Source organism: Chamaea fasciata, unplaced genomic scaffold (genome assembly GCF_029207755.1).
Source record: "Chamaea fasciata isolate MVZ Bird 193981 ecotype frontalis unplaced genomic scaffold, bChaFas1.0.hap1 SCAF_1, whole genome shotgun sequence".
In the NCBI taxonomy this organism is placed as follows: domain Eukaryota; kingdom Metazoa; phylum Chordata; class Aves; order Passeriformes; family Sylviidae; genus Chamaea; species Chamaea fasciata.
This window is the reverse complement of record NW_027094086.1, coordinates 136,945,391-136,963,852: the sequence shown is the minus strand read 5'-3', so window position 1 is coordinate 136,963,852 and position 18,462 is coordinate 136,945,391. Positions and strand designations below refer to the sequence as shown.

The 18,462-nt window shown below is 39.7% G+C and overlaps 1 protein-coding gene across 1 annotated transcript in view; it reads right to left on the bottom strand.

Moving 5' to 3' along the window:
* The window catches only part of APBB1IP (amyloid beta precursor protein binding family B member 1 interacting protein), a 64,182-nt gene that overhangs the window by 8,025 nt on the left and 37,695 nt on the right, over nt 1-18,462 (bottom strand). Inside the window, exons 9-12 of the mRNA XM_066199236.1 lie at nt 17,674-17,817; nt 14,170-14,280; nt 1,629-1,727; nt 575-692 (exon numbers count right to left, since the gene is read on the bottom strand). Of these exons, the coding sequence (XP_066055333.1) occupies nt 575-692; nt 1,629-1,727; nt 14,170-14,280; nt 17,674-17,817 (472 nt within the window). The remainder of the gene's footprint in view (nt 1-574; nt 693-1,628; nt 1,728-14,169; nt 14,281-17,673; nt 17,818-18,462) is intronic.

Sequence of the window (18,462 nt, the reverse complement as noted above, 5' to 3'; positions counted from 1 at the left end):
GCTACTGAAAGAGTAAGGCTAGCAAATAACACAATGCTTCCTTACTCTCATGTCCTAACACCCACATTGTCACCATGCAAATGAGTGAAAGGCTAGGACAGAGAATGGCTCACCCTGTAATAATCTTTCTATGATGATCAATCTCAGAATATCCCACTCATCCCTTTTCCTAATTGGAAGAAAAACTCCAATACAGCCAGTGTAGAGATGGGCAAACAGAAAGTTTCAAGACATTGAGAATCAGTCCACAAAATGTAGACAGACGATAAAGGATTCAGATGCCAACAGAAAAAACAATAACTTTTTGTTATTTTGTTTAATAACAAAAAGTTATTAAAAATAACTTAATCTGCCTTATTAAGTTATGCAGATTTAAACTGATCTTCAGTGAACTGTCTTTGTATTCTCCAAGTTCTAACTGTAAAGTGAGAACTTTGCTGCTGCACTGGCTTGTCTATAAAAAGACATCTTGTTGAATCCATGGGATAGTTTTCTGAACAAAGACTCTATGCAACACTGATGATAACAGAAGGGGGCAATAAATGTGACTCAACTGCTGTGACAGCGTCAGTACCTGCTGATGAGGATCCTGCAGGGGCAGCTGGTTCCACCACTTTTTGATTTGCCCACTGAGAGGACAAGCCAGCTTTCTTCACTGCACATTTGTAATTGTCATAGAGCGTCTTGCCATACTGCAAAAGAATCAAACAATAACATGAGCTTGACACAGGCTTCACATAGACCAAGGATTCATTTTGCTCTTGGACAACTTTTCTGACCTTGTTTCATCCTACTTTGTCAAAAAGTGTCTTTCTAGAAGTAGTGTGCCCTTTTCTGTGTAGGGCCAGGTGGAAAGCACAATAAAACATGAATTCCCATGACCAAACACAGTCCTACTGATATCATTCGTAGATTTCATGTTTGCTCAGTATCTGTAAACTTCTTGAAACCTGACTTTAAAATCAACCGTTCCCAGTATCTCTTTCCAAGTATTACATTTTCAAACTGGGGACTTGAGACGTGAAATCCCAGGCTCTACAGCAAACAGCTCTGTCAGTGTAAGACACAACATAATTTTATGTTCACCCTACACCTTTGTTATATGCCACCCTGCAGCAGAGCTGTCAGGAAAAAGCCCAAACTACCAGATAAGAGGAATAGGTCTGTATGGGAAAACACAGCCAATACCAAGGCTATGTATAAATCCATTCACCTTCATGTTTTGTACAAAGAAAAATGGGCTGTCAATTAGGATCTCTTTGAACAGAGTGAGGCAGACAATTTGGGTAGGACTGTCTTAAAAACGTCACAACTGGACTGACCAGAGCTTGCACTTTAGCCGCAGGATATAATTATTGAGCCAGATAACTGTGCAGTAAGTTTTATGAGTACATGAGTTTTATAGCTACTGAACTTACTCCTGTGTTAATAAGAAAAACATACTGATAGCTAAGGTACATAGACATTCAGCAAATCCATCCTCATCATGCACTTCTGATCTTTGTTTCTAATTAGCGTGAATGTTCTTTCTTGTCACAGCATTTCCAGTTGAGGAGATGCTGTCAGTAACCTCAGAAAGACCTGATTTTACAGAAAACATATAAAAGTAAATTTACTTTTAATCTCACCTTTGCAATTCTTATTCCTGTTACCCACTGATGCAGGGTTGCTTTATCATCACAGCACAAGTACTTGATATATTGTGACTCCTTTTGAATCTGAGGGTGCTGAAAGATATTAATTTATAAAATGAGACAAACACAGAAATGAAATCACTGTATGAAATTCTGAAGGCACCACACAATGACCCTGCAAAAACACATCATAAAGATGATTTGAAAAAAAAAAGGCAGCAAAAACAGAGTATAAGAAAATATAAAAAATTATGGTGATTATAAACAATACATGGTTGCCACCGGCAGCTTTTGCTTTAAATCATTTAAATGCATTGTATTATGAATTCAAAGGTTTCAGAAATGTAACAGTGATCTAGAGTTCAATGAAATCTACAACTGCTCTGGTTCAAGGTCTAACACTCAATGTACAAACACTAGAAACAAGTCTGTTTCTCATTTTGTAGTTTGTTGTACCTAAGGCACCCAGACTTAACATTGAACATAATTAGTTTTCAAAGAGAATGTTAAATTTGTTTAAATAGAAAGTTTCAATGGAAACAGATTTTTCCTCCTAACTGACTATTTTTCTTTGGGCTCAATTCTAGCTTTCTTCTTTTATATTCTTATTCTGATTTACTCTTGTTTTTGTAAAAATTATATATAAAACTGTCATATGTTCTAGATAGAGAATCATTCAAAATCCAGCATCATCAGAAGTATTCTTTTTCATTTGTTTGTACCAGAAACCTCTACAATACAATTTCAAAACCTTTTTTTTTTTTTTTTTTTTTTTTCATTTTGGACAAATTTTAGGATCCCTTTCCATTACTGATCAAGGTAGTATGGGTATGTGTTGACATACCTTTGCAATTCAAAGACCATCAAAATTCCAGATAACCTACTTGCCTAGGACTTAACATTCTCTCTAAGACTCGGAAGGAATTTGGTTTTCCTGCTAAAGCAGAGAAGGATGTAATTCTTTAGTAACTTGCATGGAATAACATACTGCCATCTCTTGATATGCAAAGAAAAGAATGGACCCAAAGGAAAAACACTTCATTATCCCTTATTTATGTGTTTATTTTTATCTATATTCTTAAAAATTGTAAGTGCAGAGTTAGTGAAATATTGTGAATGCACAAAGAGTAGCTAAATGTGCTCCAAGGATTCACTCTCTTTTCAGCCTGTGCAGTTAAAAATTCAAAGCACACCTCCACCTAACAAGGACACTGGATTTATAGGTGTCATTAAACCCCCAAAGCTGGACATAGGGAGGTCAGGGTCCAGCAAGGTTCAGCAAGGTCCCTCCCAGCAGGGAGTGCTGCCAGCCTCTAGCTCATGCAGGTGCCACCTCCTCACAAATATCTGCTGGTAGGTGGGATGTCCTGCTGCAGAGGCCAAACCTGCCCACAGCTGGGTGACCCAAGGGTTCAAAAGCAGAGCCAAATACAGCAGACTTGCTCCTCAGCCACGTGTCCCTTGCTCCTTGTTCAGCACTGCAGACACCAGGCTTCCCTTGCTTGTGCTGACCCAGCTGCTCAGGAGGCCACATTCTGGTTTAAAAAAACCTCCAAAAACGGAACTGATCTGGGTTAAATATAACCCATTTCATCACGGTGTAGTTTTGGTTTATATGTTTTTAAACCCAGCAGTCCACAGCATGACCTCACATACCACAAGGGAATAAGGGACATTGTGGCTTGGGGAGAGAATGAGTAGCAAGGGATGGATGAGAGGATGGGACTGCACAAGACACTATTGGTGCCACAACCCTGTATCATCAAATTATGGAGTGAGAGGGAACATACCATGGAGATAACTGTGAGGAAGAAAAAAAAAAAAGAGATACTACCTTTAAGAGATCTCACAGTGACAGATGCATCCCTAGGTAGTGCTGTGGGTAACCATGTTACAAGTCCCTGCATGTTTGCACTCACCTGTTCACACAGGTCACAGTCTTGGCCATTTTTCTGCAAACACACAGCTGGCCATCTCCCCTGGACAATGAATACACCAAGTCTGCTTCCACCTCTGGAAGTGCCCATGGCTACCTTATACCATTACCTTGCTCTGGGGTGCTCGCAGGTTGAGAGCGAGGGACAGCTCACACTGCAAGCCCAGAGGTGTCAGCTCACTGTCACCACGTGCCTTAACTGCAGAGGAGGTGCCATGCCCACCTCATGGACCCTCACCCACCTGGTACACTCCCACATCACCCCTTCACACAGCTCAACTACAGGGCTGTATCCTGTTTTTATACACCTCTGCCACATATCACACTGAGGCAGTAACCAGGCCCCTGGACAAACAGCCTGCTTCAGCTCTCAGCATCTGCCTGTCCTTGTCTCCCACAGCCTCAGAGAGCCTGAATGCTACTCAGAGTGGGTTCTGCTATGCACAAAAATCCTTATTTCCTTCCACTATTTCTCCATTAGGTGATCAAACACAATGAAAATTAGTAGAGAATTCAGCCTGAATGGTTCCTTTAAAAGCGAACTAAAAGCCGACACTTTTTTGTCTTACAGAGGAGATCCCATATACGTGGGTTACATTATCACCAATGAAGACAAAAGAACCAGGAGGTGCAAATAAAGACACTGCAACCCTCGGTAAATTCAGTTCTTCGCTTTTCAACCAGCAACTAGCAATTTTGCTCCAGTGTGTAAGGTCCTATTGAACCCAGCAGATGGCACCCAAACCTTTGAAAAAGGAAAAAACGGAACTTCTCCTTCCCCTTCTTCATGGCAAGAAGTCCATTGCATCTACATTTTCCCCCCCTGTATTTTTAAACACCACACCTACGAGTGCATGTTTTTATTACAAGAAAAAATAGAAGACTTCCATAATTTAACTTGCAAACATCTGGAAGAATGTCCACACTGTAAAACAAGGCAGAGGAGGTCATGGCATAGAGCAAACTAGGTAATGGTGCCTCACATACAGCCCTGCCACTGAGATCTGCTTCTGGGGTGCTCAAGAGAGGCTGCTGCAGACTTCTCCTCTGGGGCACCCTATGGAAATACCAGTTTCAAAAGAACACCTGTACTGGGTCAGATCAAAGGTCCCTTAACCCAGTATTTGGACTCTGACAGTGGCCAGAAATGGGGGAAGAGAAAGTACAAGATAAGCATATGTGATACTTCCTTCTCTGCATACTCTCTACAATGATTTTCAGCGATTTTCGGAGACTCACAAGGTTTCCCTGTAAATAGATTCTCTTCCAGGTACTTCTTCAGTTTTTTATTGAGCACGAATAGAGTTCTGGCATCCACAACACCTTTAAGCAACAACTTCTGCAGGTCTGTCACAGAGTCTATGAAGAACCACCTCCTTCTCTGAACCTGACTGCCACTGCCATTCTTGTTTTGGAAGAGACTCTGAATGCCTGACCCCTAGCCACACCTCTCCATGCCACTCCTGGGCCTAGACATCCACATATACTTATGGCAAGCTATCTTTTCTTTTCAGCCTATGGCCTTCTAGTCTCTTCAGTCATTCTTCAAGTCAAAGTAATTCCTTGCCTTTGCTTATCCTTATTCCTGCTTGATACCTTTGCAAGTTTATTATATATTCTCTTTGAGATGAGAGGACCAGAACTGCACAGGTGAACAGAAACCATGAACTTGTGCCATGGTAAGGCAACATTTGCTGTTTTATCATTTATATCTTTCCTAATAATTCCTAATGCTTGATTTATATATCTGATGACTACTGAGCACTGAACCTCAGCCTCACAAGGGCCTTCCAGAATTCCTCAGTTTGCTCTTTCCTCAATGATCTGAATAACGTAATATCATCAGCATGTTTCCTCACCTCACTCCTTACCCTGACTATGAATATTTCCAGACTGTGGGGGTCTCACAATTCTGAAAAGTTGAGGGGGAACTGTCAGTGAACCAGGTGGCAGTGTCCCTTGCTGGGTAACACGTGAGTTACTTTACTGGCTACCCTTACCCTATCTTTTGCTGGCTATTGTCTCGATAGGCAATCCATCTTAACTACTGATATTCACCAGTGGGACCTATTCCAAATTGCCCCAATCAGCTCCTTGATTAAATTACTCCAATCAGCAACCATGATTAGGTGCACAGTCACAAATATGTGCTGTCAATTAGGGACCAAACTAGCAGGCTGCTGAATCCCCAGCTCTGAGAAGAAAGGTCAGACACCTCAGAGCCATGCAAGCAGCCTGTATAACCTTTTTGTTACAGCTGAGAACTGTATTGTCTCTCATGTTCCAAGAAGCAGCAGCAGCACTGGCTCTTTTAACATGTAACTTTATGAATGACACATGAAGCTTAAGTCCTTACTACATCCACAGCCCACTAAGGTTAACTGGAAATATCCCTCTCACCTCACAAGGGCTTTGGATCAGGCCTAAGGAGGACTGTTCCAGGCTGCCAGTACAGAGGCTGCCTACAGCAGTTGTCTGCAAGGCCAGACCCCAGGAACAAACACCAGCGTCACCAAGCTTAGCCCTGAAGGTTTATACCCATACAATATTCCTAGAAACTGGCTCAGATGGAGGCATTTGGCTTCCTGTGGTTTTTAGATGCATGAAGCATACTACTATAAGCAGAAAGGTAAAATGTTTCAGCCAACAATTGTCACAGCTCACTCACCCCACCATTTGCTCACTTGGATGAACTATATTATGGTGGAATTGCTCTGGCAGTACAAATGGCAGAAGTCTCAGCTCTCAATGCTGACCTTTACAAGCTCAATTTCCCACTTAAAACTTCACGCAAAATCTACTACATAGTGCATAAAAATGGTGACTCAGAATAAGCAATTTGAAGAACCTAGGCAGCTGAATGTGCCTGGAAATGCTGACCTGGTATGAAGATGCCTAAACGATTCTATGATTCTGTGTGGACCAATTTGTTCCTTTCACAGCTCTGGTGTCTCAGGAGAGTGTTTAGTCTAGCACACGGACATAAGCAGCTGTAGTCACTGTGCAAGTCTGGTTTTACTAAACTAGATTCAGAGTCTCTGTAATAACTTCTTTGTGAGACTAATAGAGGTCAACAACATCAATCATGACAGCCATGTGAGAATTACTGTACTTTAAGGCGAAATAACACTAACCTCAGTATGCCACGCCTCACACATAGACACAGATAAATTATTTTGTTACAGGATGCATACCATGTCCTGAAAAGATCATTAAAATCATCTGACAGCAAAGTGAAAACATCTTCTCTGGAAAGGTTTAGCACCTTTGCCTTGAAAATATGCAGCACCAAAATGAATTATGAAAGGCAACACTTAAAAAGCAACAAATCTAGAAGTTATAGTCTAAAAGAAAAGTGGAAATATCCAAGTAGAAAGGTTCTCCAGAATTTTTCTCGCATTAAAAAATTGAATAGTGCTTTGAAATAATATGGACTACAGTGAACTTTCATCTATCGATGTCAAAACTCTTAATAATGATGAATTAGTCACATCATTGGGCCGATTTTGCAGGTATTAAGATCTGAGCATCTCAAACAACAGCCTGCAAAAGGATGTGCTGTGTTTCACAGAAAAAAGCACTGAAAAGGCTTGGAACAGAACCTAGTATTCTCCCCTGTCCCACTGTAAGTATCAACTGTCTAGAGATAAAAAAAAGTAGAAGCACTTGAACATAAAGAGTTTATTTTCTGGAGAGATTTAAAAAAAAAATATTTGTCCACAGATGACATTTTCAGATATAAAGTAAACTCTTTGCCTAAGGAAAAAAAGCTAAAACACATTGAAACCTCAAGAAATGGGAACTGAATGATATGGTTTCTATGGTGTCTGCCAAAACAAATGACTGAAGGCCATGTGTGCATGAAATTGGAGATTATCCCTATAAAATGTTTTTTTGCATAGACTTCTTCCAACAGTGAAGATGAAAAGTAAACTGAAGTTATTCAGGCATCTCATTGCATTCCTTGCCCCAAAATATATGGATCATTACTCAGTCTCTAAGGCAGAAACAACAGCCAGAAGCATAAAGAGCGACTAACTTTGGATCACAAGCTCTGGCTTCCAGGCAAATTTTCACAAAATGCTCAATGCTTTTGGATACCTTAACTACTACCAATGAACTTGTGCTGTGTCAAACTACCTTCTCTGAAAAGCTGAGACTCTTCTGCTAAACATGACTGAAAGTAGAATTAATAGTCAGTAGCTTTCAAAAGTCACATTGAAATTGTTCAGATTTGCAATCTACTATTCATCATGGTCAAATTCAGATGCTATGCACGCCTTGCATGAAGATGATCATACTTAACTGATCTTTTGAAGATGTGTGAACTCTATGTATAAAAGAATAATTGCCCTATTATAAGGAAATTATTCTTTTGACCTACATTTCTCTAATGACCTGAGGCAAAAATTTTAGGTCATTAAAATACATATATAATAGCCATTGTAACCAAAGAGGTCTGCTTTATGCAGGAAGTAATATTTTCCAAAGCTATCATATTCAGTTTCTCCCTGACCATTCTCTGTCCTTATTCTCCCTGCTGTTTATGCATTAATCCAGCAAAACTCTGCATGTACATGACTGTAATCCCACATATCTGAAAGTGTTCTGCAATAAAAAGTATTTATACTTCTGCTTTCTCAGTTAATCTAGCAATGAATTTACTCTGAAACACTTACCTGAAGCACTCATACTAACATAATTTCCAAATCTTTCACATTTAAAAAAAAAAAATCTCCTGCTTTCTATCTTTGTTTCCTGCACTAGCCATTTGTTCAAGATAGTTGTTATTCATAGTGTTTTCTATCGGAAACACTGCTAATTCTCCTTCTTCCTTTTTAACTGTCTTTGTGTTGAACGCATTATGTACATGACTCAGCCTGCATGGAGCACATGGGGTGTGAGGGAGGAGGGAATCAGGAGAAGCTGAATACCAAATTACCTGCTAGAATTATGCCACTATTGCAAACAACCTATTCTTCTTGAAAGTTTACTTCCAAAATTCTTTGGATCATTAGATAATTTTTTGTCTTGTTTTTTTTAATCATGGTTCCAAATGATGCCAGGAAAACTTAACTGTTTTGATTGCACAGGAAAATGTATCCAGCTGTAGAAATAGAGGATGATTCGCCTTTGTCTCAGTTTATCCCCAGGAAACCAATTTTTTTCATCCTAGATTAATTCAGCATTATGCACCATTACCTCCAGATTACTCAAGCATAACCAGCACCAATAAACTATAATTAAATCCAGTCTTTGTCACAGGCACATCAGACTGACTAAACCAGCAAATTTGCATATAGATTACCTTGCTATTTGTCTGCTTTGAAGGATTTTTCAACATGGTGTGACAAAATCAGCTCCTGGATGAGCATGTGTGCACATGCACACACAGACACAATCCATAAAATAAACATTATGTTCACAATTTCTGCTCAGTGCAATAGGTGTTGTTGCTAGCATGGTGAAATACCTTATTTTTGTGGGCTTTCAGTCTTAGAATATGAAATAAATCATTAAAGGTCTCATTTACTTCCACAGCATTACCCATATAACAGTAGATGGTGAATGACAAAATTTGCAGGGAATCTAGATATAAAACCACACATTCGTAAATGCAAAGGTGGCTCTGAGGAACCAAACAATTCCTATTTGCTGTGTGCAGCGTGTGAATATATTTTTGCTGGAAAGGAGAGAGAATTTTGTTCCCTCACCATTGCTCTCCCAGGAGCAGTCAGCACTCTGTGCAGGGTGGCAGAGAGAGCTCTGCTATGACCCTCTCCTGCCTACTCTGCTGGGAACAGAGTGACAAATCCGGACTTGGGAGATGCAGTGAGTGAGGGTCTTTTTTCAAACTTGGCTGACCTTTCCTTTCCTCTTCTCTGCATATGGAGATCTCTGTTAGGAAAAGACTCACTTTATCTGATGCCAAAGAGAAGGGTGGGATCTTTATGAAAGCATTAGACTTAAGTTGAGTACAAAATAGAATCTGCATATTTACAGGAGTAGATGTCCAAAAAGTACTTCTTATACTCAGAGGCTCTGTTATTAATATTCTGAGAGTTCTTTGTGTTGTTTCTGGGTTTTGAAATGTGGGACTTCCTTTGAGGGAGGAAGGTTTGTTTAGCAGTGGTATAGAACAAGAGCATTTAAGAAGGTCAAGGCTCAGCACAGACCAAATAGCCACTGGGAAAAAAAGCACAGTTCTTCAAGCTTTTAGTTGCCCCAAAGCCTAAGGATTCCTGAAAGCCAACTCCATCAGAGGCTCTGTGCCAGGCTGCAGTCTTGTCCTCAGGACCCAGCCACATCAGTCCTGGTCTGCTGCAGAGGCACAGCTAAAGATGACCCTGCTCTCAGCCACCATCCAGCCAGCTGTGCTCTTTCTGGTGGTCACAGCTGGGCTTTCTGCTGCCTGATATGAGGATGTAGCTGCTTTGTTCTGTTACTGCAGTTGTCTCCTGAATCATCCTGAAAGGAAACTTCTGAATAAGCTCAGCAAACTGCTCCCTGTTTTGCTAGTAAACACTGTGATGTTTAACTGTTTCTGGCAAACCACCCTTTTGCCCATTATCTCCTCAGTGTCTTGATTATTAATGAATAAGCAAAGCACACCCCATTTTTTGCCCTGAGGTATAGTATATACAGTGGTGTGCTGACAAAATGGGAACAAAAGAAATACAAGGAGCACTCACAACACATTGTGCTTCTCTAGCTGGAAGAGGAATATCCTACAGCATGGATCTGCAGATAAGAATACTTATATTTGAGCTAGTTTAGGTGCAGCTTCAATATCACAGGCTGCAAAACCCACCACAGCTTCAGGCTAAGTATCAAAGCAACCTGCCCATGGCCTCCTGTGGTTTGCTGCTACACTAATACCAGCACCCAGCATTAGCATATATAGCATTAGCTGCATAACCCAGGTATGATGACTGAAGTTGAAATGAAACACCTAGATTATAAAAGAAACAGGACAGGGAGCTGCCGGCTCCTGGTGGCTGGATGCACATTTGCTGGGACAAGCACTATGACCAAAAGCTCACTGTCTCTGCAAGCCGCATACCTGACTGTAGCTGAGGAGAAGAAACTGGACAAAAAGCCTGCATCCCATTGAGAGAGATCAAAGTGAAGCAACATTCAGAGAAATGTCATGAAGACTTTGAGGCAACATCCATATTATTCAGAGCTGTGCCAGACAATCTGAAAAATCTCATTGTTCTGGTTAAAACCAGGTCACCAGGACTGTGGTTACCATTAGTTACAGTGTTTACATTCTCTTTACATTCTTGGCAATGCCTGGAACATAGACGTAAAAATGGCAAGAATGCTCTGCTCATTCTTAAAATTTTTCCTGAGTGCTCTTCCCTCCACAGAGGCACACCACAAGGATGACCAAGACTGGGGGGAAGCAAAAGAAAATGTTTTCTCTTTTCTCCCTGCTAATGTGAGAAAAGACCTTCAAAGCAGGAACAAGCACTACAAATATACATATATTATTTGTTTAGAAGGCTCATGATACAACTGGGGACTGCAAAAAAAGAAAGAACACTTCCTTCCAGTTATTAGGCCATATTCAACTCCAAATCAGCCTACCTTACTGGCCATTTGCTGCCATTTGAATGAACAAAGGGCATGTCCCTGTTCTTGAAGTAAGGATGCCAATAGCTTAACCACCGAGAAATGAATATGGTATTTTTTCAACTCAGTTCTCAAAGCTGGGAAAATATAGTTCTGAATTCAGCAGGGTTTTCCACCTAGCACAGAAGCAAGGTACTGCTGAAGCTGCTACACCCTTGCATTTCTCCTGTACTAAAAAGTATAAGCTGGTCTCTTGCCTCTGAGCTGGGCAGGTTCTTCTGTTATGTTTGAACACAGCAGAGCAAGTAAGTTGGCTGACTGCTCACTGTTTTGACATAGCAGTTCCTAAGGGGGTCCTCAGAAAGAAACAATTCTTTAAAAAATGTAGTGGCATGCTATTGAAAAATTTCCCAAGTGGCATTACAGCTTGCTGGAGCTAATAAGGGTTTCCAGACTAAGCTTTTTCCCTAAAATATTTCCTTTGCTTTACAGCCAGCTAAGTGAACAGCTAGCATGAACTGTGGCTGCTACTCCTTCAGCTACCTTCCCCCATTTGTTGTAAGACAGAGAATCTTATCCTGCCCTCTGTGGCAAGGGACACACAGGGGAACAGAAAAGCTGTGAAGACACAGCAGAGACTTGGATGTGGAGAAATTTCCAACTGGCTTGGACTGAACTGGGTATCCAAATTCCTTCAAAATGACTAGGCTTCCTGCGTAATAAAAACAAATGTTTACCCATTAAATCCATTGCCTTCTATTCACTGCACCTGTCTGTGAGAGTACTATTATTTCTTCTTGAGGACTTTATTCTCAAAATATAGCAGGATGAGAAATATCTCAAGAATGATGGTTTGTTTTCCTTTGACATGTCAGGACAAGTGTCTCACATCAAGAGAGACATTTTCTTCTGGGAGACTTCCAGATCAAACCAGACAGGACAAAAATGTGACTAAGTGTGATAAATGGCTCAGTGTTACACACTTTTGTGTCACCTAGGATCCAGTCAGAGAGACTGACATTTAACTTTGCTCTTTCCCTCAGCCCACAGATCTCAAAATGTATTACATCCTCAGCTCCAACCTCCTAAGGTAAGACAAGGGTATGAGAGAACTCATTTCAGCAGCATGGCTTTAAAAAGTAGAATTAATACTCTATTTATCTATAGAATTCAATTTGATGTACAAAAATTATAATAAATATTAAACTCTCCACTCCACCGCCTTCAGAAAGCCACCCTATGTGGGAGACTTTCACTTCTGAAACAACAGAAGATACGAAGATATCAGTATTTGCCTGTACTTCCTGACCAACTCCAGCCACTCCCAGTCAGCCATTAAAAAAAGCCAAGTCTGAAACTAAGCAGGTAAAGAATCTACCAAATGATGATTTGTAACAATTAAAATGAAAAAGAAGCACTGTAACATAATCTATTCATCACTAAGTTACCTTGTTCAGAAATAATTACTGATACAATGTTTTTTCTAGTGTACTGCAAACACATTTTAGAAGCATTAGAGCAAACATGATTTGCTAAGTAGGCTTCACACATGTATAAACCTATTATACAGAAAACTTCCCCGTGTGAGCTTTTGATCTTGTTCTTCCCATTTCATGTTGAAGGTAGAGCACTAACATCACACATGAAATAAATGTCAAGAATTTCAGTTGAGGTGTGACATTTTGCTCGTGTCAATAGCATACCTCTTTTCAGAAAAGATGGCAGTAAATCCAGCAAGTTTACCTAACTATTGTGAACAGGTAAACACATTGCTACATACATTCAAAAATCGTGCTTTTATTTTCATCTGAACAGAATGTGAATAACTGTTATTAGTCAGATAGTTCTTAGACATCTGTTGAGAAAACCAATTTCCCCTTATTTTTTACATCAGCTCCCTTTATTCTTTTTTTTCATTAGAGGTTGTACTTTTCAGAAGCAATGCTTACCTGTTAACTTCTGAAAGCTCGCCCGTGTTTCTTGTAGAGTGTTTTGTGGAGGACTATTGTATTAAAACTGTTCATCTGTGTTAATTAGATACACGTGTTTCAGAAAATAAATCTGTGTCTATAAACCACGTCTGCTCGGCCATATGTAAATTAGGCTAGCAGATATTTTGGAACTGAATAAAAAAGTGCTTTAAGTGTGTAATTACAGCTGGAAATGTGGTACTGTGTGTGACCTCTGATGTGAATGTTTCCCATACTTTTTTATCTGAGATGGCAAGATACTGTGTTTTCTAATACTTTGTTTGCACTGCACATCTATAAAAAGAAAAGCAGCAACCAGATTATCTTCTGTCTTGTACACAGTGATATGACAGATAGCATGCAAAGCCAAATTACTGCAACCTCAAAGCTTCATTTCTGCTGTCTGAACTAGGTGAAAAGCATGGGCTTCATTTCCTTGCCTGAGAGCAATGAAGAATTCCCAGCCTATTTGCAGAGCTGTTACCTGGAGAGGCAGCAATGAGATACTTATTCAAGAACAAGCATTGGTTTTCACGAGTGGATGAGCCATGTATTTTGCCTTCCTGCCAGAAACAGCAGTGCAGTAAAATATGACAAATGAGACACCTATTCCTGCAAAATTTTGTATCACAGTTCAACAAATCCCTCAACAGGAATGACTACACCACAAAAAAAAGTAGACGCGCTTTTTAGTGTGTAATCCATAGTGCTCGTAACATCAAAATTAGGGACTTCCAGACTTCTCATCATACATCTGCCGTGGGTGTCATCTGCCCAAATGTGTCCAGTCACCTGAACAGTCAGCATTTGAAACCTGTTTTGAAGACAACTTTAGTAGGGTGCAGTGTAGACATATATCACAGGATTATCAGTAGTAAAATTAAGGTTCTAAATGTATGTTGCTGATAACAATGAAGCAAAGAAGAAATTACACATGATTTTGCAGAAGTTACTCTATCTTACCAGGATCCTTGGAGATTCAAACTTAAACATGTTTGCATATAAAAGAAAATGTGTGACATTTGCAGAACTCATTTTTTTTGTACATTACCTTTAGGACAAAGCAGTGATCTGTAGGTGCCTTGTATTTCACTTTGTGTTGATAACCGTAATACACGTTCACATTCTCAAACTGAAGGAAGCATGCCAGATCCCGTGATGTCTACAAATGAAAACCAAGCCCATCATTGTTAGAACAAATTGAATTTTGATGTGAAACTCATTAATAGGACCTTTATCAAGTGCATGAATGCCAACGATTTTTTATTCTTGTAACTCTCATGAGGCTGACTGAAAAAACAAGTATTAATTTTACATGTCTGCTTTCTTAAAATAAAAATTGGAAGTGGGTCAGTACATATTATGAATAATCTATAACACAGTTCAACATTCTGCTCTTGTTCTGGTTATGCTGTGCTTCATTGCTTTGTGTGGAGACTTTAGCTTATGTATAATATGACCAAAGAGAATGCCACAGTAATAAACCACACCCTTACAATTCTGAGTGGAGAAAGAAGGTTTGGGGTTCTAAATTGCTTTGAGAGCTTGTTTTTCTTCTGTACATGTAACAAACAAACCCTCACCAGGAAATAAGCACAAATTTAATCTGTTTTGCTTTCAATTTTCTCAAATTTCCTGGCATATTTCCATTTCTGTTTATCATAACATTTGCTTGTTCACAATATATTGCTAACGTATTAAGGTTTCTGTTGCTGGCATGTTTCTCAGTGATGAATTCTGCATACAGTAACTTTTGCAATCCTTTGCATGCAAATGCAAAAATAGCGATTTCACAGGGTCACTGTTGGCTAAACTGAGAAATTGGGAAATCGTGGGGAAAAAAAGAGAAAATAAAACAACAAACCACAAGCTCCCTCTACCCCTAAAAATATGATATGATAGTAGATTATAACATGCATATGATGGTTCTTGTCTGCTGTTCTCATTCTTAATGATGTTTTCATTACAATATACCCGTGAGTCGGCTTTATTTACAAATTGAGTTTGCAAGTAAGATTTGTGGGGAAACACTTCCTACTAATCTAGACAGGGCTTCTCTCTCTCTCCTGTCTCCACTGGAGCTGATAATGCCAGAGATTTTGTCACTGCGTGTGTGGACCTCGGTTTTTCAAACATCTTAAAGTTCCTAAATGTGCTTAAATCCATCCAGTATAATGCGTTGTTCCTTTCGTTTAGGAACCAGGCAATAGTGGTTAAGACCAATATGAATGCAGTTGTTATTATCTTCTAAGGAACAGATTTTTATGCAAGGGACAAAGGCGCTTATTGTGAGTATTTGTGCAATGTTAACATGACATAGCAAGGTTAACATGACAAAGCAACGCAATTAACAGGAATAGATTTTTTAATTATCTGTAATTCTGATGCTTTTGTTTTGTGACCCTGTCCATTAACAGCACGTTTTTGAATAGGATGTAAGTAGAACAATGCTGAAGAAAAAAAATTAAGACAGCAGTGCTGACTGGTGCTGGTTTGTTAACAAATAACCCTGAAACAAAAACCACCACAAGCACATATGTAAAATTATCTGAACGTGCCCCTGTATTTGCACCTTCACCATGTATTTCACAGCCAGCACAAAGTGCCAAAGGTATGCCAGATGTCTTTGCTTTTGTGTAACAGGTGAAAACAGGAATACTACGATGAATTTCAAAACAGCTACAGCAGCTGAAGAGATTGTTGTCTGCCAAGTGTTCATATCTGTACCTCAAAGAAAGACTACTCTGCCCACAACTGAACGATGTGCAAGGTGCACGTGCACTTTTCATGCTACCCTGACAAAGGGATGAAGTCTCATAATTTAAGGGCTTTAACTGAAGAGCTCTACTGAATTCTACTGCAGTGCTTTAAGATGTTTAACACCGTCACTGCATCCTGCTCATGTCCCAGAGATTACCGTCTCCACAACAGACACGTGTACCTCATCGTCAGCTGTTCCAATACAGACTGCAGTAACCACTTAGATCACCATTAAGCACAGATTTGAGCGAAGAGACTTCACTTTCTCTGGAATGGCTAAGACATGGGCATAGGCATTCTTTTGCTGAAGGCTGTTACAGATGCAGGAGCAAACAGATGACTGTTCTACCATCTTAAAGGGCTGACACTATCTCCTAAAGATTCTTGGTGGTTATACAGTGACTTTAGAGCACACAATTCCCAAAAATGCTCAGTTACAGGCTGTAATGAGGAACAGGCAGTAAAGTGTTAGACAGCTGTTACAAGGGGACTGTTACAAGCTGTTTACAGCCTATCACCTGAAAAAAGAAAGCACTTCCCTCATTTGTACTATGATGAAAAGTCACTGGAACAGGTATCACTGGATGATGAAAAAAGGTTGAGTAACGATCAGCACATGCTTGTCTTGCTTTGGCACTGTACTACTGGTCATTGTTGGAGGCATGCTACAAGGAAATGTCCAAGATAGACTTTGCATTTGACTATTACATTTTTTTCACCTTAAGCACCTTCTAAATAGTGTTTTAGACCCATTGACAGGATGTTGTGTGTACAGCCTGATTTGAGGCATGAAAGCTATTATCTCAGGGTCAGGTAAAGTCAAAATAAATTGCTGTGAAAGCAGCAAGGTGATCTGTGTTTCACTGTGGTTCGGTTATAAACACAGGTTACTGGAGCAGCAGCAGCACAACATCCTTTTACAAGATAAAATTATTTTTTCCTTTCCATCTTAGTCAGGAAATAGCAGAAGAGTTATGTTTCAAAGCACAAATCATAACAGTAAAGCTTCACTATGAGCAGCAGCATTTTTAAATATGAAGCATTAGCAGAGATGTAAGTGGTAACAGAAGAGGTTTTCAGAACAAACACAAAAAAATACATACCACCAGTCCCAGAATCCACTATTCCACCTCATCACTGTGGAAATGAAAAGCCACAGCTGCATGTGCAATACATCCAGTGCTGGCAATTCAGACTCTTTAAATATTTTGTAATACTAAATGTAAGTAAATTTCATTCAGCCGGGCAGACACTTCTGACTCACTTCCTTCTACGCAACAGATTTGCCCTTAAAATGCCATAAAAGACACAACACATTCTCCACGTACAGGTCACTGTATTAAAAATGTACAGCACTTCACGTGCTGGTTGCTGGTGCAGAAAGTCAGTATCAAGCAAAATAAAATTCTACTCCTTTTTTGTGACAAGAAATTAGTTTACTTGACAACTTTTTTAGATATGCTTTCACAGGGAACCCATATAACAGTGAAGCATTTTGGCAGCACACCACCAGCTGACGGGTGCAATGCTGTTTTTCTTTCCCCTCCTGCCTTCCGGAGGAGCGCTGTTTTATTAATGCTTTTATCTATCCCTAGAAATCAAAAGGAGAGAAACGTGACAGGATTCAGTGACTGCATTCTAGTATTTGCACAAGTGGTATAGTCAAAGTTGAACCACGGAAATCTCAGCCCTCTCAGATGCACCAGACAGTGCTCTTCAAATGTCACCTTGGGAGTTCTACACTTTCACCTCCATGAATTGTTTTATTGCTAAAAGGATTATTTGGCTTCCTGACCTTGGTTTTTCCTCTGGGTACATAATAAATTCCAGAAGCTCGTAGAAGAAAATAACGCCTCTTCCAGGACTTTTTTCCATCTTCTTTTAAATAAAGGGCCCCTTCAAGCTCTGGCACAATAACAGATGTCCCACAGAAGTTTTCCTGTGCAACAAGAATAATAATGCACAAAATAAATCCATTTAAGCACAACCCTATCAATATATAGCAGGAAAATGCTCCCTTGAAAAATAAAGACATTTCTTGTGACAGTGAACATATGAACATGAGGAATCCAGTTACTGGGTAGATGAACACCTTAGATAGGCAAAGGAAACTTTTCCAAGCTAATGCTGGATGGTCACACACTGATAAAAAAGGCTTGCAAAACCTCCATCCCTTAGGGTCAAGCAAAAACCTACAAAGGCTTTTAACTAGACATAGATGTGCTCAGTGAAGGCTATAGAACAGAGTGGTTGATACTGTTGTTGGGTTTTTTTCTGTGCTGCAGTGTTTATAGGTTCTGTAGAGAAATACTTTGGTAGAGAGATTCTTTAGAGACTGCTTAGAGCTCTAAAAACAGCTGAATCTCTGCCTTCACTTTGAAATACATGCTAGCATTTAAAACACTGTTCAATCAGATAAACAAATTGTTTGCTTGAAGGACTTACTATTGGGTAATTTTTAATGCCAACACACTTATCGCTTAATGTTTTCATCTAGAATTCACCAGGACTTCTGTTGGTTAACATCTGGTGCCTTCAGGAGATGCACTAATTTGGAAATGTGAGTCCTCAGTCACCTGAGAAA